The sequence below is a fragment of the Desmodus rotundus genome, chromosome 11, assembly GCF_022682495.2.
Source record: "Desmodus rotundus isolate HL8 chromosome 11, HLdesRot8A.1, whole genome shotgun sequence".
Classification (NCBI taxonomy): Eukaryota; Metazoa; Chordata; class Mammalia; order Chiroptera; family Phyllostomidae; genus Desmodus; species Desmodus rotundus.
The window spans coordinates 61,303,387-61,330,776 of record NC_071397.1 but is presented as its reverse complement, the minus strand read 5'-3'; the positions used below and the strand labels follow the sequence as shown (position 1 = coordinate 61,330,776).

Sequence of the window (27,390 nt, the reverse complement as noted above, 5' to 3'; positions counted from 1 at the left end):
CTAACAACTGTTACCTTTCAATGGTCTGAGGGATAGACTTAGAGGTGTTTTTATGACCTTTATTTTTTAGAGTTTTCTATACTTTCAAAACGGGAGAGAAACAAAATATATTATGACAAAAAAAAAAGAGTAAAAACAGAATGATGCTGTAGTGAAACAATGATTCCAGTGGATTCCAAACAAAGTATACTCTTCGTTTTCGTTTTTTGGCTATTTAGTCTCCTACACCTTCCTGAATAATAATGAGGAGTGAATGTGTAAAATATTCAACATAAATGCATATACTAAAGAGCTTGAGGAGGCACAAGTCTATTTAAATTTGCAGTTGCCTCTCTTATTTACTCCAGCGTACAAGACTGAGGCCCAGAAGGGTCAGTACTGTCTTATTCTCATCTTTCTCTAGCACCTACCACAGACCGGGGAACAGTCTTGCGTAAGACAAGATGGGTGAATAAATGAATATACTATCACCCAGTCTTCTTCAAAATCAATGGTAACCACTGAATGCTTAATAAATACAAAGCACTGTGCTAAATCCTACAAGAACTTTGCAAAACACAGAGAAGACACATTTCTCCGCTTTTGACTTCACTAACACACCACTAACTTGCATGCACATGATACCTATTGCAATTGCAAACATTCATACTTTTGCTTTGCATTAGTTGATACTCCTATGTAAGTAAACCATAGCATAAGACACTTTTTGAAAGCATAATTAGTATTGTAAATTCATGCATTGTGTCCCATGAATAATTAAAGCATATGATTATTTTTGAGTACTAAATGGCACTTCAGTTAGTATCATCCTTGAGTATGTTATTCTAGCTCAGAATTCAAGGAGCATTATCTCATGCAGATTTTTATGATAGATAATGATGATATTCTCCATCTTTCTACCTGAGCAATTAAAAAGTTTAATAGTCCTTGATGTGGCTGGTTATCGGAATAATTTTCTAAGCAGGAACAATTAAAATCCACTTATTTGATGGTTTGTGCATTCTCAACTATTGTTTGAAACTCTTTGTTTCGGAAACCTGACGAAAACTTAAAGAACTCTAAATCTATAATGAGTTTGCAAAGAGCATTTGTTTTCCTTAATTACTGAAAGTATACAGCTGGATTACATGTAGCAGTTTCTTCACTAAAAAACTTTCAGGAAGAAGGAGCCTGCCTGCTGTCTTCTTTCTCTTTTATGAGAAATGGCGCAGCTGTCCGCTTCGGTGTGACCCTGGTGCCAGGAGTGGGATTTTCTCAGTGCCACCCCAAGGTGAAACGCACCACCGGCTGCCTTCCGCCCTGCCATGAGCCGCTGATCCACTTCAGCACACACAAATGAGCTGTCGGCTTGAATGTCTTTTTTCTCTGCCTGGCTAATGCTTGTTCTGCCACCATTATCTGAGCTCAAGTAGGATGATTATTATTTCAAGCGCTGTCTAGATTATACTGTCCTAAGGGTTACTCTTTATCTGCATAGACTCCTCTTTATAAATTCTTTGTAGTGATACCCTGATAGCTCCTCATTACACAAGTGTGTGGCATCTTGCTTTGTTTGCACAGAAATGACAATACCTCCTATCTTAAAGAGAATTACCTTTTAATAGAAAAACACATGCTTGAATGGAATCAGAATGAATGTATCCCTTTCAAAACAAACTAAAAATATATCAATTGATGTTAAAGCAATTTATATGCACAAAGTTAATAAAGATAATAATTAGAAAAAACAGAGCACTGAAATGTGTATATTTGTAAATAATTTCCCAAGATGGAGCAAGTCATATCGCATCTTAATATGAGCAATCTCAATAATATGAAATCTACAGCACACAGCTGAGAAATATCTTACCGTTCCAGAAACTCACACACTCTATTTCAGAAGGTGTTTTTTGGTGTGCTGAGCATAAGTTTTACTACTGACTTATATACTCTCAATGGCAGGAGGTTAGTTCTACCCAAATCTACCAGATCTTTGCTAAACTCTCTGTCCCCTCTGTGGCCAAACAATAATGGTTAATATAGTACTCTTTGGGGGGGGGGTGTCATATTTTATTTTAATGGTGAGTTTTTAGCAATAATGACTCAACAAGAATAAAATCAATATAGCGAACCAGAGGCAACTGCACCCTTTCCCCACACCATTTGCCTAACTTTGTATATGTAATAGATATCCAAATTCTGGAAATATCTAATTCTGGAGGTTCTGGAACTGGCAACTGTCACAAAACATAAGCCACATTAAACCAGATCTATTGAGTGCTTGATATGTGAAAAGCACTGTGCTGGGTTTATTTGTAGAAATACTTCCAGTTCATCTGGGAAGTGGAAAACCCCAACAATTAGCATAAAAACATTTGACTTATGACCTGCACCATGAAAAACCAAAATAAAAAGTACGAGGATAGATTAAAAACACAACATTAGAAGAATACAAAGAGTTAGGAAATCATTATCATTAGTATCATTATTAATTATAAATAAGCATCACTGAGTTTAAGTATTAATACAACTCCAAGGCAATGATAAAAACTGCAAAATAGTGACGGAAGGAGACTTGACTGGGGTGGTGAACACACCGTACAATATTCACATGATGTGTTACAGAATTATACACCTGAAACCTACATAATTTTACGAACCAATGTCACCCCAATAAATTCAATTAAACCAACTGAAAAAGAGTCTCCATGAGTTGGTAAAAATTAGTGTAATGGGTTTAACCTCCTGGGATTGAGTAAACCAGACTATTATTTGTTAGGCAGTTAGCCAGCATCCAGTTGTTTACCACACAGCTAACATTTGAGGGCAGTCAAGAATTTCTCTTTTTGGAAATGGGATAAACTGCTCTCAACCATACCAACGAAATCAACAGCAGTAAATAAGTTCACATGCTCAGAACCCACTGCTCAGAAAGACTCCAAACACTTCTGGAATAGAAAATCCTGCCTAGGCAGTTTATTTAGCCTAAGTTTTCAATTAATGACAGTGTGAGGGAGAGTCAGACAGTAGCCTAGAGTTCGTGAAAAAGAGGAGGGAAATGGGCCTTTGTAGCCTCTCACACAGACATTGGCTAACCAAGTTCTGGAACCTATTCTCACAGGATTATTCAACCTGGCTAGACCTCCCACTTAGTTCTCATAGTGTCTAAAGTTTCTGAATGAAGGTAATTAGAGGTTTAAGCTTTAGATTTTATATGAAGCCATGGGGGAACTTTGGATTGCTAAGTTTTCTCATGGCTCCCTTGCTAAAATCTGTTTAGCATCAAGCCGATCTAAGCAAACCAGGTTTAGAGACATGGGAACAACACAAGTGAGCTGCACAGTGCATCATACTGAATGCTTCGCCCAGCAATTTTCAACCTTTTTCATCTCCTGGCGCACAATCTAATTACTAAATTCTGGGCACACCAAAAAAGTTTTTTGGCCGATCTGACAGAAAACAAATAGGCATAATTTTGATTAATTCACACCAGATGGCTATTGTTGTGTTGGCTGTTTGTCATTTTTTTATTTGATAATCTAAGGGAAAAGAGGTTAGTGCCCCTGACTAAATAGTCAGGTATTGCATGTTTTAAAAATTCTTGTGGCACACCGGCTAAAAATTGCTGATTTAGCCTAATAAGAGAACTCACATTTTTCATACAAAGGAACACAGACTGCATGACACTTTTCAAAAACATGCCATATACAAATATATGTGTGTGTGCATAATTGTTTCATTGGTTAGTTTCTTTAGGGAGCTTTTGCTTAGAAGGTATTTAGTTTAATGTGATCCTCTATTATTAATAACCATGTGTGATTAATCCTTTAAGATAATAAAGAATAAAAAAATTATTTTAGCCTCACACAGCTAGTTCTTTGCAATGACTAATCCAGACATTAGCAATCCCGCAGACACTGAAAAAAGTACTGGCAGGGGAAAGAAAACTAGTTGATCTATTGCTAGAATTATTTCACAAGCTCATTTATTAAAATAATTCTGTAATAATCCCCTTCTAATTTCCACTGGAAGGGGAATTTTCTTCCATAGTTCAAAACAAGTAGACATTTAAATATAATGCCTCAGACATTTTGGTATCTGACTGTACAGACTACAGAAGGAAGTAATGCAGCCAAGGCAAACATGTTTCCATCCTTTTATTCTACACTTTTGAATGTAATGATATTAATAGGAATGTATATGACGATGATGAAGTAGTTAGTAACAACATGATTCTACCAAAATCATGGAAAGCAGTAACCAGCACTTGATCATTAACCTTTCCAAGCCATCCTAAGCATCCCCTCGGTAGAGGGCAGTCTTCACTACATCTCTGTGGGAGGAAAGACAGAAACATACCCGGCCTAGAGATCCAGCTAGAAGAAATTTTGAAGATTACCCACATGGTGCAAGATGAGTTTCTATGCCCTCTGCTACTGGTCCTACATGTGCATTTGCAACAAAAGATCAATTAATTTCCTCTTCCTTTGGAAACCAGAGCTAAGAGGCATGAAAAGTGACATTTGGGACACTAAAGGAAAGAGTGAAAAGGCTTCAGAATAGTAAAGAACTTATTTTAAATTTCAGAATGAGGATTTCTGAACATGTTAAACTCTTACAAATGAAGAGATTTTGTTATTTTTGTTTTGCTTTTCCTTATCACAGTTCACTGGGGACAAACGGAATCCTTTTAGACTTGGATATCTGAAAAGCCTAATGAGAGTTGGAAAAGTAGTGGATATCAGAGAGTTATCAGTCTTCCTCCTGCTCTTTTGCTTTCCAAATCATGGAAATACTGGGTGAAAATGCTAAGTCATATTCTAAAGTTATTAAAAAGTGAGTCAGAGCAAGGTGGAATGCCTCTCTATGCTGCTGAATAAACAAAGGACCAAACCCTTCAAAGTGAATAAGACCAATAGAATGTTCACTCCATTTTCTTGCCAAAAAGATGACCCTGAATTATATGCTGCCCAACTTTTATGAAAAGATTCAACTTTCATGAATGGATTGCATGTGAGCTTATCCAATCTCTAAAATTTTTAAACTATTTCTCTGGATCAAGCCAAATAGTGAGAAAAGCTTACTTTGTAAAGCACTTGTTTGCCCTCCATAGCAGATGTTTCAGTGAATTTTGTCATTATGCCCCCCAGCTACGATATAAGAATCTGTACAATACAGACATACATTGCCAGAAGGAATGGCTGACAAAATTGTCTGCTGGTATCTTTCAGGAAGTCCCATCATGAGAGGCTCGGGGGAAATTTTCAGTGTTTTTATTGTACTTTTGATGCAACTATACTAGGACCTCGGCTCTGGTTCCTTCCACTGACTATGGTGATAATATTTTCCAACCTCACCCTCATCTTTACCTTTTTTGATGTCAGTTCAGGTGATTTCATTGATTTCTTTAGACTCCAAACTAACATATCTCTAAAAATCACTGCACGATCTATAATTTCAGTCCTAAATTTCTAATCTTCAGTCCTGGATGGTCTATAAGCCCCTTCTCCTATCTCAGGTATTTCTCTTAAGGGTCCTGCCATTCCTCTGGTCACTGACTTGTTTTTTAAAAATTTCTACCCATTCCCTTTCTCCTTTCCTTCCAGGCCCCCAATGACGTAGTTGGACTTTTGATACAGTTTCTTATGCCATGAGGCTTGTTAAAAATCAGCCTTTCTCTCTCTTATTTTTCAGGTTGCATAATTTCTATTGACCTACCTTCAACTTCACTGACTCTCCTGCAATCTGGCACTGAGTGCATAGAGGGAACTTTAAAACTTTCAGGTCTAGAATGTTTAACTTTGTTGTAGAATTTCCATTTGGTCCTTTTACACAGTTTTAATTTCTTTTCTAAAACTTCCCATTTGTTCATTCCAAGTATAATAAGTCAAGGTTATTACAGATATCAAAACTACTTTAACATTCTTGCCTCTAATTCCAACATCTGTGGTCCCGTGATCAGTTTCCATTGATTATCTCTCTTTCACAATGGGTCAGATTGGCCTGTGTTTGCATACATCTAGTCATTTTGGATTGCATTCTAGATATTGCAAATGATGTTGTGGAGACTTGGGATTCTGCTATATTCTACCAAAGAATATTGATTTCTGGTTATTGTTGCTATTTTAGCAGGTTAATAACTTAGCTAGTTCCATACTCCAAATTCTGTCTCCTCTGTAATGAGCAGGAACTGAAATCTCCATTCAGTTGTTTTTAGCCTTCACTGTGCACAGGTAGTTCGCAGGTCAGTCCAGAATTTGGGCAGTTTCTATAAAGAATTTTGGGCTCCTTCTGTGTGGCTCTCTCCTTTCCATGATTTCTCCTCTATTTTCCAGCTGCTCTGGTCCCTCAAGCTAAGAACAGTTCAGGTTTCTACTGTTTTATATGTCCCACATGAGGCCGACTGTAACATATTTTCTCAGACAAAAACCAGAAACCAAAAAAACAAAAACCACCCTATAAAAATCAGAAATTCATTAGTGTCAATCCTATCTTCCAAATGTTGACTATATTCCACTTTCTCCATTTTTGTTTGCTCAACATATAGCAACCAAGACAGTGCCTTCCAGATAGTTTTTTTACTTTGCTCAGAGTTATAGTTGTGATCTACAGGTAACTTAGTCAAATAGGATCTATTCTGCCATTAATGGAAGTAGAACCCTCCTGAGTCTTCACTTCTCTGAATATACTCTTTAATTTCCTACCTCTGTGTTCTTCATAAAAACAAGCCCTCAGAGGAGGAAGAGGTCACTGAGGTTACTCTCTTGATGTCCCATTCTTACAAATAATGAAAGAGCCACCCCTGACCACCTCCCCCACATCCCCATACCAGCAGACTCTCCAACGCCCAGCCTTCAGGGCCCAGTTCCTCTGATTACTCACAGCATTACGGTCATACTGATCCTGCAGAGCTCACTATAATCTGCCTCATATTCTAATGTTCTAGGTACTGACCACATTTTCTCTTCTAAAGTAAGACTGTGTAAGTGTGGAGACTGACTCTTACTGATCTTCATACACCCTACAGCACCAAGAACTATGCCAGCTTTCCATTAAGTACTCAGTAAATATCTGTTGAATGAGTAGGGAGCAGTGCCATAAAATACAGAAAAGGTAAAACTTTCTCTGTTACCCCGTGTAAAAGGTAATTTAAACAAATGGGTAGCATGTTGGTTTATTTAACTAAATTTCCTTCCTGAAAGGAGGGCATTCCCAAGAGGAGATACAATTTGCTGATGCACTGGAACATACCGGTGGAAGCTACCACCTTTCCTACAGTGTACAGCCCCATTAATCTCCCTAAAACATTTCTTACATTATGTGCCATGTTCCTGCTCAAAACCTAAAATGACTCTGAAGATCACAGTAAGAAGTCTGGTTTTTACAAAGTATGTATTTGAGATTTTCATTCTTACTTCCCTTTTCTCTCCAACATGTGCTCTGCTGTCATTAGGCAAGTATCTTCTGTTCCTCCTGAAACATTTGGTACTTGGCTGCAGATCATGGTTGAAATGCCTTCAGTCTGTTCACCTAAATTCTACTTACCTTTCAATGTCAAGGCCCGTTTATTTCCTCCTTAAATCTCATGTTTCCTCTGAACCTTCCCAGTCCTTACTATTCTTACATTTAGTTCCTGATGCACTTATAATATGTACTTAACTAGTGAGCACAGCTCTTTAAAATAGACTGTGATAGCTGATCACATCATGCATTTTAGAAATGAAGACCCACAGAGGTTAAGTGACCTGCCTAAGGCTACTCAGCTACATAGTACAGTATCTGAGTGAAGACTGGAATTTATATTTCCTGACACAGTTGGGCCTCTTTCTACTTTACTCCACTGCCTAGTATTGGGTTCATGTTATTTTCTTTATAAGTTGTAAACTCTTTGAAAGAAACTTCTTACACTTCCTTTGCATTCCTTATAATACAGTGGCATACAGATACAGAAGCACTTAAGAAATAGTTGTTGATCACTAAAATCAATGTAATGATCTTGGAGGGGGAGAATCTTACATAATGTATATTTCTTGATTAACAATCAAAGATATAAAGGTTAAGTAATATTTGACCCTAAAATATATGGGAATCTTATAATTTTCTTTATTTTTAAAATGTATTTTATTGATTATGGTATTACAGTTATACAATTTTTTCTCCCCTTTATTCCCCCTCCACCCTGCATCCCCTCTCCCACCAGCATTCTGCCCCAAGTTCATGTCCATGGGTCATACATATAAGTTCCTTGGCTTCTCCATTTCCTATACCCTATTTTGTACGTACCATTTATGCTTCTTATTCCCTGTATCTTTACCCCCATTCACCCCTCTCCCCTCCCCACTAATAACCTTCCATGTGATTTCCATTTCTGTGATTCTGTTCCTGTTCTAGTTGTTTGCTTAGTTTGTTTTTGTTTTTGTTTTAGGGTCAGTTGTTGATAGCTGTGAGTTAGTTGTCATTTTACTGTTCATAGTTTTGATCATCTTTTTTTTCTCAGATAAGTTGTTTTAATATTTCATATCATTAGGGCTTGGTGATAATGAACTCCTTTAACTTTACCTTATCTGGGAAGCACTTCACCTGCTCTTCCATTCTAAATGATAGCTTTGCTGGACAGAGTAATCTTGGTTGTAGGTCCTTGCATTTCATGACTTTTAATACTTTTTTCCAGCCCCTTCTTGCCTGTAAGGTCTGTTTTGAGAAATCAGCTGACAGTCTTATGGGAACTCCTTCATAGGTAACTGTCTCCTTCTCCCTTGCTGCTTTTAAGATTCTCTCCTTATCTTCAGTCTTGGGTAATGTAATTATGATGTGTCTTGGTGTGTGCTTCCTTGGGTCCAACTTCTTTGAAACTCTCTGAGCTTCCTGGACTTCCTGGAAGTCTATTTCTTTTGCCAGATTGGGGAAGTTCTTCTTCATTATTTTTCCAAATAAGTTTTCCACTTCTTGCTCTTCCTCTTCTTCCTCTGGCACCCCAATGATCTGGATGTTGGAGTGTTTAAAGTTGTCCCAAAGGGTCCTAAACCTCTCCTTTTTAAAAAATTCTTGTTTCTTCATTCTTTTTTGGTTGAATGTTTATTTCTTACTTCTGCTCCAAATCGCTGATTTAAGTCCTGGTTTCCTTCCCTTCACTGTTGGTTCCCGTATATTTTTCTTTATTTCACTTTGTATAGCCTTCACTTTTTCCTCTATTTTGCAACCATACTCAACCATTTCTGTGAGCATCCTGATTACCAGTGTTTTGAATTCTGCATCTGATAGGTTGGCTATCTCTTCATTGCTTAGTTTTATTTTTGGAGTTTTGATCTGTTCTTTCATTTGGGCTATTATTTATTTATTTATTGGTCTCTGAGCGCCTGTTGTGTTGTAAGGGGCGGAGCCTTAGGTATTCGCCCTGGCAAGCCATGTTGCTGTGTTGTGATGCTATATGTGGGGGAGGGATTCAAGAGGGAACAATGCCACTTGCTCAGCTCTCAGCTGGCTTTCAGTCACTTCCCCTGATACCCACAAGCAAACTGGGCCCTTCTGGTGCTGATTCCCAAGTGGCTGGGTTTGCGTACATTCTAGGACCCTGTGGGTCTCTCCAATGAACTCCTTTAAGGCTAGGAGTTTCTCCCATTGCCACAACCCCCACAGATTTTTACAGCCAAAGGTTTGAGGCTTTATTTCCCCATACTGGAACCCTGGGTTGCTCGGTCTGTCTCACTCCCCAGCTGTTCCTCCAGGTTTACCCGCATGTGAATGTGGGACTTCCTGCTCCGCCAGTCACTGACTTGCCCAACCTGGTACACCCGCTGCCTCCATGCCGCCGTCCTCTCCACCCAGCTGCCCATCTCTGGCTCTCCTACCAGTCTGAATGAATGTTTCTTTTTAATTTCTTGGTTGTCAGACTTCCATACAGTACGATTTTGTGGCAGCTGTTATTTTTTGTTTTTAAATTGGTGGTTGTCCTTCTTTTGGTTGTGCAAGGAGGCAGTGTATCTACCTACGTCTTCATCTTGGCTGGAAGTCTAATTTCTTGATGTTACAGCTCATTTCTAGTTTTTTCTCAAAATCTTTTGCCTGACTCAATAATATATTCACCAAGTTTAAGAAACAAAAATAGTATATTATAGCGATTCTCAAACTTTTTCTTATAAAACATATCTTAAAGTAATAACATATGTAATGGGATATATCTTATTAAATATTCTAATTAGCAACATGCTAAATAATTACTAAATTTGAGTCAAATTTAATGTAAAAATTAGTCAAAAACTAATGTAATATAAGGGGAAGATTCTATGAAGTATATTAAATCATGTACTTTATGGTGGGAACAGAAAAACTTGAAAATTACAAATCAATTTTTATTTGCTAAAAATTTTTTCTGTTAAAAAAAAAAGTGCCAGTTGCCAAGTGAGCATTAGAAAAGCCAGCAGTCAGGTAGCACCCTGTGGCCCCACATTTGCGCATAAATAAACCGGGACGAATGGCGGGGAGCGAAGCAGACCGCACAACCCAGGGCTCCAGCACAGGGAAATAAAGCCTCAAACCTCTGAGTGAAAACACCTGTGGGGGTTGGGGCGGCAGCAGGAGAGACTCCCAGCCTCACAGGAGAGGTTGTTGGAGAGAGCCACAGGGGCCTAGAGTGTGCACAAGCCCACGCACTCGGGAACCAGCACCAGAGGGGCCCAATTTGATTGTGGGTAGCACAGGGAGTGACTAAAATCCGGTGGAGAGTCGAGCAAGCGCCGTCGCTCCCTCTCGGCCCCTTCCCCGTGTACAGTGTTACCCCACCCAGGGGAACACCTAAGGCTCCGCCCCTTTAAGTAACAGACACACCAAGACAAAAAAAAAATGGCCCAAATGACAGAACACTTCAAAGCTCCAGAAAAAATACAACTAAGCAAGGAAGAGATAGCCAACCTATCAATCAGATGCACAGTTCAAAGCACTGGTTATCAATATGCTCACAGAATTGGTTGAATTTGGTCGAAAACTAGATGAAAAAATGAAGGCTATGCTAAGAGAAACAAAGGAAAATGTACAGGGAACCTATAGTGATGTGAAGGAAACTGGGACTCAAATCAATGGTGTGGACCAGAAGGAAGAAAGAAACATCCAACCAGAAAAGAATGAAGAAACAAGAATTCGGAAAAATGAGGAGAGGCTTAGGAACCTCCAGGACATCTTGAAATGTTCCAACATCCGAATTATAGGGGTGCCAGAAGGAGAAGAGGAAGAACAAAAAATTGAAAACTTATTTGAACAAATAATGAAGGAAAACTTCCCCAATCTGGCAAAGGAAATAGACTTCCAGGAAGTCCAGGAAGCTCAGAGAGTCCCAAAGAAGCTGGACCCAAGGAGGAACACACCAAGGCACATCATAATTACATTAGCCAAGATTAAAGAGAAGGAGAGAATCTTAGAAGCAGCAAGAGAAAAGGACACAGTTACCTACAAAGGGGTTCCCATAAGACTGTCAGCTGATTTCTCCAAAGAGACCTTACAGGCAAGAAGGGGCTGGCAAGAAGTATTCCAAGTCATGAAAGGTAAGGACCTACATCCAAGATTACTGTATCCAGCAAAGCTATCATTTAGAATGAAAGGGCAGATAAAGTGCTTCTCAGATGAGGTCAAGTTAAAGGAGTTCATCATCACCAAGCCACTATTATATGAAATGTTAAAGGGACTTATCTAAGAAAAAGAAGATAAAAAATATGAACAGTAAAAATGACAGCAAACTCACAGTTATTAACAACCACACCTAAAACCAAAACAAAAGAAAACTAAGCAAACAACTAGAACAGAAACAGAACCACAGAAATGGAGATCACATGGAGGGTTATCAATAGCGGACTGGGAAGGGGAGAGAGGGGGGAAAGGTACAGAGAATAAATAGCATAGATGATAGGTGGAAAATAGACAGGGGGAGGGTAAGAATAGTGTAGGAAATGTAGAAGCCAAAGAACTTATAAGTATGACCCATGGACATGAACTATGGGGGGGAATGTGGGAGGGAGGGGGTAGGCAGGATGGAGTTGAGTGAAGGGGGGGAAATGGGACAACTGTAATAGCATAATCAATAAATATATCAAAAAAAAGCCAGCAGTGTTAAAGCTATTAAAAAAAAAAGTCAAACAGGTAGCTTTAATGTGTGTTCATAGTCATATCTATTGGTTGGCCTAGATATTCCCAACACTTTACCAAGCATTTCGTCATATAGGCCTTCTGTTTAGAGAACTATTCCCAATTATTATTTAAAGCTGTGATACATGTACTATTAAATCCAAGTAATATAATTTACTTGAAAATTTAAGACAAATTCTAATTTAAAAAGGCTAATGACCCTTCAATGTTAAAAATGTGGTTCATGCTCCTTAATCCCTGTCTGGGTGGGTGAACTGCACATTCCTCCCAAACACTTACACAAATATTAGATATTACTGTCATACTTTCTTCGATAAGTGATCTTAAAAGGAATCTGAGGAGTTGTATCTACTTCTACTACTAGATCTGATCCTCAAAATAATTTTACTCCTAAGACAGAGAGCATATTGAAGGTGTATAGATCTCAACACACTTGTTCTTCCCTTGATACCCTCTGGGAATCGCTAGGCACTTTCTCCCCCAGGACAGGGACCAGACATGCTTTTGAAACATTCCAGTTACCAGCACGATGTAAATATATTTACAGAAAATAAGAGCCAGTTTTCTCCCTCAGAGAAGCTTCAGGAAGCTGAGTCAGAAGTCTGTGCCTTGCAGAGTTTAAAATCTGTGGCCACATGCTGCAGCACCTAAGGAGCTGTTCTTGCCCTGGTTTGGGAACAGAAACTGAACAACACTGACCAGCTTCACAGTGTACAGGAAACCTCCCATGTGAAGGAAGTAGGAAGGTATTCTCTGAACCTAGTTTTTCTCCATTCCTTCTGATTCTTCTTCACCCTACTTTTCATCATGGAAATGACCACATTTATTTATAGTGGCTACAGTTTTCAAATTTCTAATGTAGCCCCCTCTTTTATAAACATTTCTCTAAGTCTTTTTTTCTTTTTCCTTTAAAATAGTAAAACACAAAACACATCAACAACTTTCAGCCCAATATACAGCTATTTTCTTGGAGGATACAAACCATCATCAACAATTAGTAAAACCTGATCCTTCAGTTTAACTCCAACCTTGCAGAGTATTCTACTTTCCTTTTATTTACAAAATTTCAGAATAATTAAATAAAAATTACTAGTATAGCCCTGGCTGGTGTGGCTTAGTGAATTGAGTGCTGGCCTGCTAACCAAAGTGTTGTGTGGTTTGATTCCCAGTCAGGGCACATGCCTGGGTTGCAGGCCAGGTGCCCAGTGGGGGAGTGTGAGAGGCACACCACACAAAAGAGGGATGTTTCTCTCCCTCCTTTCAGCTCTAAAATAAATAAATAATATCATTATAAAAAATTACTAGTATACATCTTATGTTTTTAAGTCATATTATGGTATAGGGCAATTAGGAAGTTTTATTCCAAAAACCTTTCTTATAATATTGAGGGCCTACATAAAACAGTCTAGGTCAAGGTATGTATGTTGAAATTTTACATCTAACTGCCTGTATCTTATGTTCCTTCTCACGCGGTCACCGGCATCCCCCAAATTGGCACTGCAAAGCAACTGAAAGACAAGAGTTTGTAGGAGGATTCAGGATTGGTTTAATGGCGAGATGAGATGACTTCCAAGGTGCTTTTCAAGACTAAGACTATGACTGTTTCCCTTAGAGGTTGAGTAGGAATGTGGGCAAGAAAAGAGAGGACAAAAAAATTTAGGGCTCATTTTTGACACCAGATTCACATTCCTCCCTACAAGAATCTGACCCTTTCTCTACTCATCTCTGTTCCATCTCACTTCTGCTCTACCTGTGCCCTATGCTTTAGCCAGGCTGCTGCCTGCCTTATTTGGACATGGTACTGCCAGGAATCAGCAAATTTGTGAAATGGCCACCAGAGATCAGCAATGCTGTGGGGAAGGTAAGGGGCCAAGGAGATTCGTGGGCTACCTTAGCTCTAGTGATGAATGCCCTTATTCCCTGATGAAAATCACCACTGTTGGCATCTGAACACCAACAGACTTGACTCTTGGCCGAATAGTAAAGATAAAAGCTATTCATCCTTTAGTACAATATTTATTGAGAGTGTATGAAACACAGGGCATAAGCCAGAAGTAGTTTCCAACAAGTAGTTTCATTTGGAATACATCTAATGAAATAAGCATAAAACAGAAAGATAAGGGAAATGTCTCTTAACAACTCCCCAAGAGATACTGTTCAGTACAGTTTAAGTCTAATGACATATAAACTATGATATAATCAAGATTAATAAACAGATGAAGGCAAAATGTGTATGTGATGTACTTTCCTTGAATACTAAGAACCAAAGAAGGAAGCTAATGAACATGAAGTTGACAGTGAACAATGTGTAGACCCATGCATATGCATCAATTGATACATTTTTCTGCTCAGACTTTTTACAAACACACCTGGCCACCTATCATTATTTTTATGACACAAATAACAAACTACTCTTGCAAACAGTTACTTGTGAGCACAGTTATCAGTTGAGGAAACAATTTTCTGCAGGTGTAAAAATTACACTTCTCAATAAGGAAAATTTAGGTATAGTTGGTTTACTCATTAAGCCTTTAGAATTCTGTTTTTGCTTGCCTTCTTTGAATAGGATTCTTTCATTTTGGCCCACAAAAGTTAACCCTAAAGCAAGTGGTTCTCAGACCTTTTGGTTCAGGATCCCTTTACACTCATATGAGGAACCCAAAGAGTTTTCTGTTTATATGGGTTCTCTCTCCTCACATACACTGTATTAGAAAGTAAAATAGGAAATTTTAAAAAGTACGTATTAATTTAGTTGAAATAAGAATGATAGACCTGACTGGTGTGGCTCAGTGGATTGAGCACAGACCTGGGAACCAAAGAGTCACTGGTTTGATTCCCAGTCAGGGCACATGCCTGGGTTGCGGGCCAGGTCCCCAGTAGGGGGAGCATGAGAGGCAACCACACATTGATGTTTCTTTCCCTCTCTCTCTGCTTCCCTTCCCCTCTCTCTAAAAATAAATAAAATCTTTAAAAAAATGATAAAACCATTACACACAACCCATCAAATTAACATAAATAACATTTTAATGAAAATCATTATATTTTCAAAAATGAAAATAATTTAGTAAGAAAAGAGTGCCATGGTTTTGCATTTGTTGCAAATCACATTAATGCCTGGCTTAGCAGAAGAGAGCAGAATTCTTATATCTGCTTCTACATTCAATCTGTCGTGATATGTTGTTTTGGTTGGAGTATATAAGAAAACCTGACTTCACACAGATATACAGTTGGAAAAGGGGAAAGTATTTTAGTAGCCTTATCAGATAATGGTGGCTATTCTTTGCTGCATGAAAACTCAGTAAGAACTTCATTCCGAAGAGCATGCTATGGAAAGCTGGGGAAAAAAGTGACTTTATAGTGGAGAAACCAAACACAACCTCAGACCATCAACAGTGATAAGTCAGGTTGATAGTATGTACTCTTGATATGATGTTTGAAAATAATACTTGAACTCTGTGATCTTCCTCCCCAAAGTCCATAATTTCAGTCTAATCATGAGAAAAACATCAGATAAATCCCAATTGAAGGACATTCTACAAAATAACTGACCAGCGCTCCTTACAACTGTCGAGATAATCATAAATAAGGAGAGCGTGAGAAACTGTCACAGCCAAAGGGGCTAGAGAGACGCGATGATGCGAGGTGATGCAGAATCCTGGATGGGTCCTGGAGCAGAAAAGGGCATTATGTAAAAACACAGGGAAGCTAAATGAAATAAGGACTTACGTTAATAACAATGTATCAATACTGGTTCATTAACTGTAACAAATGCACCATACTAATGTAAGATGTCATTGATAAGAAACTGAATTTGGGAGGATATGTAAATTCTCTGTACTATTTTCTTCAATTTTCCTATAAAACTAAAACTGCTCTAAAAAATAGAGTCTATTCTAAAATTGCTTAAAACTTGACAAGAAATTGTTTTTAAAATGTTAAGTTGCAAAGTAGAATCTGCAATAATATCAGTGTATTTTTAAAATTCTGTTACATTAAAACTCTATTAGACTTTCTTGCACTTTAAATGGATGCTTTGTCATGTATGATTTTGCAATGGTTGCTAGAAAATATTGGTTCAATGAGTTATGAGATCTTCTAAATGCTGACATGTTTAATTATACAATGTCAAAATGCTGCATTTGTTAGTATCACCATCAATCTTATGAGAAAAAAATGCACAAAAATTGGGAAGCTGTCAAGTTCATGGTAGTGGCAACGAGTGTTCCAAATTCTAATTTTCATTTGTTTGCTCAAATGTTATCATTGGCAACAACTACTCTTAGTTGTTTTTCTTAAAGTACAGTCTTACTACATTCATTTGCAAGAAAATGTCTGTCAAACATTGCGAGGAAATATCTACCAAGCCTGAATAGCCATAGTTTGTCCCTCCTTCTTTCCAGTAAAAATGGCATTGCATGAAAACGTGGCTAGTTCAGCTGGCAACTCAAACAATTGCACAGGCGCTTTCCCTCAGGACTGCAACTGTGCTCGGTTTACAGTACAAGTGCTTTATGTGTACCTCCCTCATTATGAAGAACATGAAGAAGACACGTGCTCAAGGGCTGCTATTTAACAAAGTTAATCGTTTTTACTGCTTCTTCAATGACATTGTTAAATGAAACCAGATTTCTTTCTACAATGATTACATAGGCATTGAAGAATACAGTACGGCTTAGTGCTGCTGCCTTGGTTCTGCTAGGGCCCCAGCAGTTTAACCCACCATTGTTTTTGTATCATTAGTGCAAATGTCACCATAGTGAGAAAGGCAAAAGAGTCTTAGTATTATTACAGAGAGTTTTGACCTCAAGAACTCTTGAGAACCACTTACTTAAACAACTGTATTTCTGACGCCTCCACTGCCCTCCAGTTGTGCCAAGTAACCGTGTCGAGGTACGGCATGGAAACCTAAAAGCTCAGGTCATGTCCACAGAGATGAATCTGCTTCACTTCCCTTTTACACCGCTCTGATACAGAAGGAGTGACAAGGAACTAGGACCACCCAGACATACTCTCCCTTACCTGTCCACAGTTTAGAACAGGGCTTCCCAACCTTTTCCACACTAAGACAGGAGGGGAAAAGGATAACATTTTTATTAAGGAGTAAAGGAATGAGGCTTCCTAAGGCTTAAGGTCCCCAGCCTGGAGGAAGAGGCCCTATACAGCCTTCGGGAGGTCGGAGGGGTCAGTAGCTGTGCCCATTCCCATGGGTTTGCTGAGGCACATGAGTTAGACGGTTCTGTACTAAGGTTCTCAGTACACCTGGGGCCCTCAGACTGAATCTGTCTTCCACACCCAGCTTCATGCTCCATGAAAGGATCAAAGCTTATTCAAATGTGCGGATTCACAAAGCATCTGACTGTATTTCATGGTAGAACCAGAATTATATTAATGTAATTTGATATAATTAATGTAACTTGCTGTAACTTGTCCAGAACATTTTCAGATACAGTGTAGTGATTAAAAGCACAGTCTTATTCCCCAGACTACCAAGAAGTTCAAAACTTTGGCTCTGCTACTTATTAGCTGTGTGATCTTAGGAAAGTCACTGAAGACCTATCTCTGTGCCTCAATTTGTCCACCTATGAAATGGGGAAAATAATGGTGTCTACCTATTTTAAGTATAAAATGAGTTAATACAGTAAAAAGTGCTTAGAATGATGCCTGGCCAGTGGCAATGTTTGCTATTATTATTATGCCGGGGGTACAGGGTCTCCTGACTGGGACTGCTTCTCTGAGCCCAACAGCGTGGAACTGCAAATTTGCAAAGAAAGAGAATCCCAGCAACACCACACAGGCTGCATGTTAGCCTGCAGGGTTCCATATCTGAGGGAACAGGCTTGCGGCAGGCAGGGGAGAGAGGTGTGCAAGGAGAGGAACGTCCTGGGCCTTTTTAGTGTACTTATGGCATACATCAAGGGTTTGTAATCAAAACCTTCTTTTCCCTGTGAAGACACAAACAGATTAGTTTCTACCTAAAGCATAAGTCTATATATGTATTATTTTTCCTTGGGAGGGGCGCTGGTGAAAAAATAATCATTACAGATTGTTAACCCATCCATACCTTGCCAAAGTTTTTTTTCAAGCCAGTGTCAGGAGTTGGGGTTGGATGAGCCTGGGGCTTCAAGAGCCTCCCAGAGCTAGGGCAGATGATCCAAAGCTGGGACTGTCAAAGACACACCAGCTTCTCTACCTTGGGTTAAATATGCTTTTTTTTTCCCTTTACTGAACAGTTTTTGGCAACTACTTAGCATGGCTCATAAAATCATTATAACTAATTAAGAGGTTAGGTTACATCTGAGGCTGAATGATTTCAAGAGCAGTTATAGAGCTGCAAAGAAATACAAAATTATCCTAACAAGAAAATAGTCACAAATGAACTGACCCTTAAAAGTAGCCTGTCCTCAAACATCCCTCACAGCCTAATGCCAGTACCTAAGCCCAGCCATTCAGTGCTTGTCTGATGTAGCGAAAGTCACACAATTACAATGCAGATAAAAAGCAAACACATCCATGCAAAGCCACTGACCAGTGAACATCTTGCCAACTTGAGCAAGAAAAGAAATCAACAAAACTTTAAAAGAAACTAATTGAAATATTCACAGATTAAAAGATTTTGAAAAAACTCAGGAAATCCTTAAAGGTTTTTGTAAAAATGATTTTCTATTTAATTGAACAACCAAATCATGAAGTGCAAGATATACTAATTTATCAAGTTAAAACTCTGTCAAGAAAGTTATGCCAAAAATAAATAGTAATTTGGTCCTGGTTGGGTAGGTCAGTTGGTCAGAGTGCAATCCTGATGTATCAAGGTTGCGGGTTCAATCCCCAGTCAGGAAACATATAAGAAGCAACCAAGGAATGCATAAATAAGTGGAACAAATGGATGTTTCTCTCTTTTTCTCTTTCAAAAAAAAATCAATAAATAAAATTAAAAAAATAAATAGTAATTTGTTCACTGCTATTCTAAGGAATTTATTTCATAGTGCTATTATAATCTACATTTTTGTCAAATAAGATAAAAATGACTTTACTTTTGTGTTATTTTTATTTTTCAAGATAAAGTCCCAGTTAATCTTCTTCCCCACTGCCTCCAAACCATAGACTGAAGATTCTGGTCCCTGTTGAGCAGCCTTTTCCTGGTACTAGTCTCCCGAAGTCATGAGCACATTAAAAACACAGATAAACACTGTATTTGTTATCTACTCAGTATGTGCTCCAAGTGACTGTCTTTACCTTACTATTCCAAGATACAATGTGTCTGTCCTTCCCACCTCTTCACCAGGACCCTTCTGTGGAAGGAGGAGGAGCTTTATCTTTTGGACACACAATATTTTTCTCAAGTTTATTTCTCTGGCAAAGTACGTAAAACTTAAATGCAAGCCTTAATAAAATTTTGTCTGGAGATATTGGGTTATTACCACCTTGATAAGATTGATCCAATAGACCTGGCTATTGTGGTTCAGTGAATTGAGCGCTGGCAAACCAAAGGGTCACTGGTTCGATTCCCAGCGAAGCTTTGAATAGGCACATACCTGGGTTGTGGGCCAGGCCCCCAGTAGGGGGTGTATGAGAGGCAACCACACACTGATATTTTTCTTCCTCTTTCTTCCTCCCTTCCCCTCTCTAAAAATAAATACATTAAATCTTTTTTTAAAAAAAGATTGATCCAGTAGAAGTATGAAGGGTCTGTATCAGCCAGAACGACTTTCACTAACAGAGACTGACATTTTCACCCTGTCAGATGATCCTAAACCTTATTGGTTTTGAAGTATTTTATTTCTATAATAACAATTGTAAATTGGATTCATCTCACTTGTTTAAAAATGACAAATGTACATTGGTTAGAAGTAATTAAGTCACTAGCTAGCTTTTAAGAGAAGTAGTCATGAAATGGATGGCAGGTATAAATGAAGACTTTTTCTTCCCCTTGCTGAAAAGCAACTGTTTTTTAGTTACATAAAAGTCAAGACAAATCAGAGATTAGCTGGAACGATAATTTATACAAAACAATTGAGTTATTATGCTTAAAGGTATGTGTAATTTTGGATTTGCTTTTCTCAAGATTTATAGTCAATAAATATATTGAATATCCATTAAGTACTGAGAATTTCAGAGTTTTTAAAAGACAGAACTCATATCTATAATGAATCTGCAATCAAGGTCTTTCTCACTTATATGAATGTGTGTGTATATGTACATTTTTCTCTGTTGAATATATCATTATATAACACCAATATCACAGTTATCAATATTCGCTTTCTCTGACGCTGGCACAAACTGGCCACATAGTGCGGCGGTAATAGATGGGTGATAAGAACAAGGAAGAGAAATGCTTTTGTCATACTTCCTTGGATCATGGTAATATTGCTGCAACTTCCTCTCCCCACATACTAACCTCGCCTCAGTTAAAAAATAATAATGATTATCTTATGTTTCACTTTTATAAAATATTCCTAATACTGATTTTAGTTTTGTTTCCAGCAACAGTTGACAGTTCTCTCTATATTTCTAATTTTTGTTTTAGAGTCCAAGTGCAAATTTTGTGCCAGTACCTATAAAAAGCACATGGCATAGACAGATAAGTATTTCCCTTAATGAGACTTTTAAATCAGTTCTGACTCTGTGAATAGTATTTTAAAATCTGAGACAAGCAGAGAGGAAAATATGAAGTGTTTTAACATGTGAAAAGGCCAATGAGTCTGGACGTGTCTGGATACTTACTCTCTCACACAGCTCTTCAAACGTGCAGTCGGCCACGGTTCCACAGGCTTTATTCAGCCACAGCTCTCTGCCTTGCACTTTTAGAATCCTTGGTCTAGTTACTATGGGAACATGAACAAAGACTCAATCTTGTCTGGATAATTACTATAAAATTCATCTCTTACAGATAGGAAATGCATAGCTTGATGAATAATAGCACATGATTCAACACATAAATTAGACAAAATGCTGATACAATGACTGCCACTTGAGCGTGGCATCAACCCATATACAGCAATGGAACTTATTAATTGGTCAGTGGAGATTGGGCATTGTGTTCTAAATGTATTCTCTTTCAAGAGAAATTAACTTACGTACAATCATTTTGTTTCTGAGCCAGCTCATCAAACAACTTATCCATGACAGCCTCCACATCAGCTTCACTTGTGCTACAGTGAAAAGAATAATAGAATATGAAATTAATAACACTTGAAGCCAACATCAAACAGCTGCTGGAGCCTGCTTAGCTTTTTGCCCATAAAAAAAGAGAACAGGATGTTATGCTCTAAATACAAACATTAGATTTAGAATACACTTAAAAGCAGAGAATATTAACTCTCAGGTAGATGATTCTGCCTTATTTGCATACACTGAAAGACTTCTGTGCTTCTGGCTGTTTCCAGTAATGAGACGATACAGTCAGAGTAAATCCATTAATACCATGTGTACACAATGAGAAGAAAGGCTTCTGGCTCTCTCTTGCATGCAAAACAAGAGCAAATAGACAAGGCAGTCAAGCATCCAGCAAAGTGTCCTTTGAAATCTCTACTGAGAGGCTATACGTGAAATTAAATATTGAAGCTGCTTTTTTAAAAAATCAAGTCAAGCCACTGACTGAGAAGATCAGGCATCCAGAATTAAATTACCAGCTTCGAAATACCAACTTGATCTGCACATCAGTAATTTTATCAGACTTTGAGTAGGACAATTATAAACCACAGAGTTTCTCTCAAGAGTGTCCTGGTTGAAAATTCAAGAAAACTCTCCTTCTGTGATGCCCACCATTGCAGCTACCATGAAGTTAGTCTCATCGAAGAATCTTTTGTATTCTAATTAAAAGTCACTATATGGTTTAGGGAACCCACATATATAAATGTGATAATACTATGCCCTTCTTTTCCTCTCACCTTTTTTTCAAGAGGAGTTGATAAATTAACAGTGAATAAAATAAAATAACTGGCAGAAGAAATAAATGTTGTTTAAAAAAAACTTCAAGTGAAAACAGAAGTTTACTTCAACTTTATCTACATACAAACAGAGGGAATGATCTGCCAATATGCTTAATTTTGACATACAAATCACTCTTATCTAGGTGCAGAAGCAAGTCAAACTTAATTCTGGACATCCATCTTAATAAAGTCTTATTGAAAATTAATATGGAAAATTATTTTCTCTTTAGATTGAGCTTAAACTAAACCAAAGTAATAACTCCCTAGAGATAATTATCAGGGGCAGGTATTTAACATACAAACACTTAATTCTTCAACTGTTCTATGGTAAATGCTTTTCAAATGCAACAAAGCACACAATCATTATGAAGGGTTTGGGATTGTTATATTCCAAGTAATAACCATTCCACCTCAAAGGATCTTAAAAACACTATTTGCAGCCCTGGCTGGTATGGCTCAGTGGATTGAGTGTCAGCCTGCAAACTACAGAGCTGCCAGTTCGATTCCCAGTCAGGGAACATGCCTGGCTTGTGGGCCGGGTCCCTAGTAGGGGGAGCTTGTGAGGAGCAGCCACACATTGGTGTTTTTCTCCTTCTCTTTCTCCCTCCCTTTCCCTCTCTCTAAAAATAAATAAATAAATAAATTTTAAAAATACTATTTGCAATGCTTAACTATGTAGGGGGTGTGTTATTTGACTTACATAAAGTCTTGTACAATACTTGCACAGAACCATATTAAGATAATAAAAAGACACTACAGAAAGAGTAATTATAAAGACAAAAAACCAATTTTTTAAATCTTGTTTATTCTATTAGAGTTGTCCCAATTTTTACCCCTTTGTCCTCCTCCATCCAGCCCACCCCCCCATCTCCCACAGTCCATCCCCACGCTGTCGTCCATGTCCATGGGTCATTCATACGTGTTCTTTGACTACTCTCTTCCCCTTTTTTCCACCATCCCCCCAAACTGCCTTTCCTCTGGCAGCTGTCAGTCTGTTCTGTTTCCATGTCTCTGGTTCTGTTTTGCTCATTAGTTTATTTTGTTTATTAAAGTCCTCTTATAAGTGAGATCATATGGTATCTGTCTTTTGCTGACTGGCTTATTTCACTTAGCCTAATAGGCTCCAGTTCCTTCCATGCTGTCTCAGAGAGTAGGAATTCCTTCTTCTTTCTTCGTGCTGTGTAGTATTCCATTGTGCAAATGCATCAGTTTTTTAATCCATTCATGTACCGATGGGCACTTAGGCTGTTTCCAACACTTGGCTATTATAATAGTGCTGCTATGAACATAGGGATGCATAGGTTCTTTTGACTTGGTGTTTCAGGATTCTTAGGGTGATATTCCCAGGAGTGGAATCGCTGGGTCAAAAGGCAGGTCCATTTTTAATTTTTTGAGGAAACTCCACACTGTTTTCCATAGTGATGCAGCAGTCTGCATTCCCACCAACAGTGTGCTAGGGTTTCCTTTTCTCCACAACCTCACCAGCACTTGCTGTTTATTTATTAATGATGGCCATTCTGACCGGTGTGAGGTGATATCTCATTGTGGTTTTAATTTTCATCTCTCTGATGGCTAGTGATGTTGAGCATCCTTTCATATGTCTCTGGGCCCTCTGTATGTCCGCCTTGGAGAAGTGTCTGTTCAGGTCCTTTGCCAATGTTTTAAATTGGATTGTTTGTCTTCCTGGTGTTGAGTCATATGAATTGTTTATATATTTTGGAGATTAAACCCTTGTCTGATGTATCATTGGCAAATATGTTCTCCCATATAATCAGTTCCCTTTTCATTTCGATGATTTTTTTTACTTGTGCAGAAGCTTTTTAATTTGATATAGTCCCACTTGTTTTATTTTTTCCTTTATTTTAAAGGTACAAAGGAATCACACAAGTCAACATAAATGTCAATGCCCATGTCAAGCACAGGCATGTTTAGGTGGTCTTGCCAACACTGATCTTGGTAACTCGTGGAATCTCCCCCATCTTGTGGTGGCGGTGCACACACATGCACAAGTGCTGGGGAAGTGAGCTACTTTTCAAGAGATACAGAAAGCAGAGAGTAATGCCAGCCACCCCGGACGTCTGCTGGCTTTCAGAAGTTAACCTCTCCTTAGGACAGGTGTGTTGCCCAATGGGGGCGGGGGGGAACTGAAAAATTACCAAGACGGAAGACACTTACACTTCTAAAAGCACGTGTGGTGAATGAACAATAGCTTACAAACTTCCTTAAGTGGTGACTTCTTTTTTACTCTGTGCTCGAATATACTACAATATTCAGTGTGGCTCACCAGGCTTTAGTCAGGCCACACCATCTATGTCCCCTATGAAACTCCTATGTGCGATTTCACTTATGGTGACATTATATGCGAAATTACACAATTATTTTTATCATAACAGTATCTTTATAAGAATTCTATTACATTATCATAAAATGTTACTCAGAAGTTACAACATAGAAAATAAAAAATTTTATTGGTGTTGTTTCCCTAAAATAAATAATTGTAAAAGTATTTTATGTAACATAGATATAATTGAACAGACTCATCTATGTCAACCTGCGATTTACCTCAAGAAGTAAGCTCTATTGATTTTCTGGGGGACAGGAACTTATCTTCCTATTGTCTTACAAGCCAAGGGGGCTAGTGTGTATTTTGGTTTCATTAGATGTATCTATGTTGATATAAAATAAATAAGGATACTATGAAAGGAATCCTTACCAGGATTCCAGGAACAGTGTATTCAAAATCCCTTAACAAATGACTTACAAGATAACACTAGTGTTCCCACACTCCACTCAGATCTCACATTTCTCTACTAAAGAGGATTCATCAAAGTTCATTATTTGTTTTATGGATGGGAATTAGAAAAGTAAAAAGAAAAATTAAAATTTACCTACCTAGATTAGTTTAAAAGATTAACTTTATTATCCAGGTTCATATCTGCTTTAAACATCTTGGAGTAAGTTTGTAATTCTAGTGAGAATTTTGGATGATTCTTAACTATTTTAATGTGTCACACAGGGAACAACTGAAGAGCTAACATTTGTTGAGCAAGTATTATGTAGCAGTTAACTTACCTATACCACTCCTACCTCACCAGGTAGTATGTTATCCCATTTTTACAGAAAAGAAAACAGATTCAGAGAATTAAGTCATTTAATCTATCTCAATATACAAAAATGTAAGTTTTCTGCATCACAGAAAATATTGTAAATAAAATATGTAAGCATATTAAACCAGGAACATAGTGGTAACATTTATGGCATACAATTAATATGGTCAATGTATTAAAAAACTCCAACAGATTAAAAAAAATTTAATACTCCAATAGAAAAACTGTCAAAAGATCCAAAGAGTCAAACTGCATGAAAAATACAGCTCAATGGGCAAGAAGCATAAGTAAAATTGTTCATTTTTTACTAGTAACAAAAAGTGTGAAGTAAAACCATAAGATGCCATTCTTTCATCCAAAATGGCAGAGACAAGGCAGGAAGATCTCAGACATTCCATGCAGCAACATCCTCACAGACACATCCCCTAAAGCAAGGGACATAAAGGAAAGAATAAACAAATGGGACCTCATCAAAATAAAAAGCTTCTGCAGGGCTAAAGAAAACAGCATTAAAATACAAAGAGAACCAACAGTATGGGAAAACATATTTGCCAATGATACCTCAGACAAGGGCCTGATCTCCAAAATATATAAAGAACTCACAAGACTGCACTCCAGGAAGACAAACAACCCAATTAAAAAATGGGCAAAGGACTTGAACAGACACTTATCCAAGGAAGACATACAGAGGGCCCAGAGACATATGAAAAGATGCTCAGCATCACTAGCCATCAGAGAGATGAAAATTAAAACCACAATGAGGTACCATCTCACACCAGTCAGACTGGCCAACATTAACAAATCAACAAAGAAATGTTGGAGAGGATGCAGAGAAAAGGGAACCCTAGTGCACTGTTGGTGGGAATGCAGACTGGTGAGGCCACTGTGGAAAACAGTATGGAATTTCCTCAGAAAACTAAAAATGGAACTGCCTTTTGACCCAGCAATTCCACTGCTGGGATTATACCCTAAGAACCCTGAAACACCAATCCAAAAGAACCTATGCACCCCAATGTTCATAGCTGCACAATTTACAATAGCCAAGTACTGGAAGCAACCTAAGTGCCCATCAGCAAATGAGTGGATCAAAAAATTATGGTACATTTACACAATGGAATTCTACGCAGCAGAGAGAAAGAAGGAGCTTATACCCTTTGAGACAGCATGGATGGAACTGGAGAGCATTATGCTAAGTGAAATAAGCCAGGCGGTAAGGGACAAATACCATATGATCTCACCTTTAACTGGAACATAATCAACAAAAGAAAAAAGCAAACAAAATATAACCAGAGACATTGAAATTAAGAACATTGTTACAATAGCCACAGGGGAGTGGGGAGGGGATAGTGGAGAGAGGGGTCTATAGGAGCTACTATAGAGGACACAAGGACAAAATCAAGGGGGAGGGTAGAGGTGGGAGAAGGAGGTGGGACTGGCTGGGGTGGCGTGGAGGGAAAGGGAGAAAATGCAGACAATTGTAACTGAATAAAAATAAATAAATAAATTTAAAAAAAAGAATATAAATTTTAATTCTCCTCGTAAAATTTTTGTATTTATGTAGGTATACTTTTATTCGGTATTGATAAAACAAATTTGTACCATGCCCTTGAGACACATGGTTTTGAATTTCATTTTTATTAATTTTTAAAATTTTATTATTTTAAAGTTATACATTTTTAAAATTGTAAAAAAAATGCAGAGATGAGGGAAAAGATAAAACACTCAGAGCAAACGTAAGCATGGGGAAAAAGAACCCTCTTTGCACTGCTGGGAGGAGGGTAAAGATTGCAGGGCAACTAGGTAATATGTAATAAAAGTATTATAAACATGAATTTCACATCACCAGCCATTCCACTCATGGGCATTTCACCTATAAAAATAATAATAGCTAATGAGTATAAGGATGTTTACTGTGACACTGTTAACATAACAAAAAATTTTAAAAGAACCTAAATGTCCCACGATGGGGCATTTGGTGAAGTCCATTTGTATATAACCATACAATAGAGTATTACGCAGCTTTTGAGTGCAACTTTTCCCTCTTGTCCTGGAATTGCAATTAAAGACCAAAGTTGATGGCTGTAAGTGTTTAGTACCGTCAAATTCTAAAGAGCACCACCAATGAGGGATCCAGACACCCATCCCAATGATTAAATGAAGAGGGGAGCCAGCCCTACTCCAAGTCATGGTGTCTTTATAGAGAAGGGAAAGAGGATCAGGAGTCACTGGCCTTCGTGTCTAGG

General features: G+C 38.0%; 1 protein-coding gene across 1 annotated transcript in view; it reads right to left on the bottom strand.

Moving 5' to 3' along the window:
- AFG1L (AFG1 like ATPase) overlaps positions 1-27,390 on the bottom strand; it is a 206,212-nt gene that overhangs the window by 15,070 nt on the left and 163,752 nt on the right. The window contains exons 9-10 of the mRNA XM_024551786.4: positions 21,190-21,260; positions 20,833-20,933 (exon numbers count right to left, since the gene is read on the bottom strand). Of these exons, the coding sequence (XP_024407554.2) occupies positions 20,833-20,933; positions 21,190-21,260 (172 nt within the window). The remainder of the gene's footprint in view (positions 1-20,832; positions 20,934-21,189; positions 21,261-27,390) is intronic.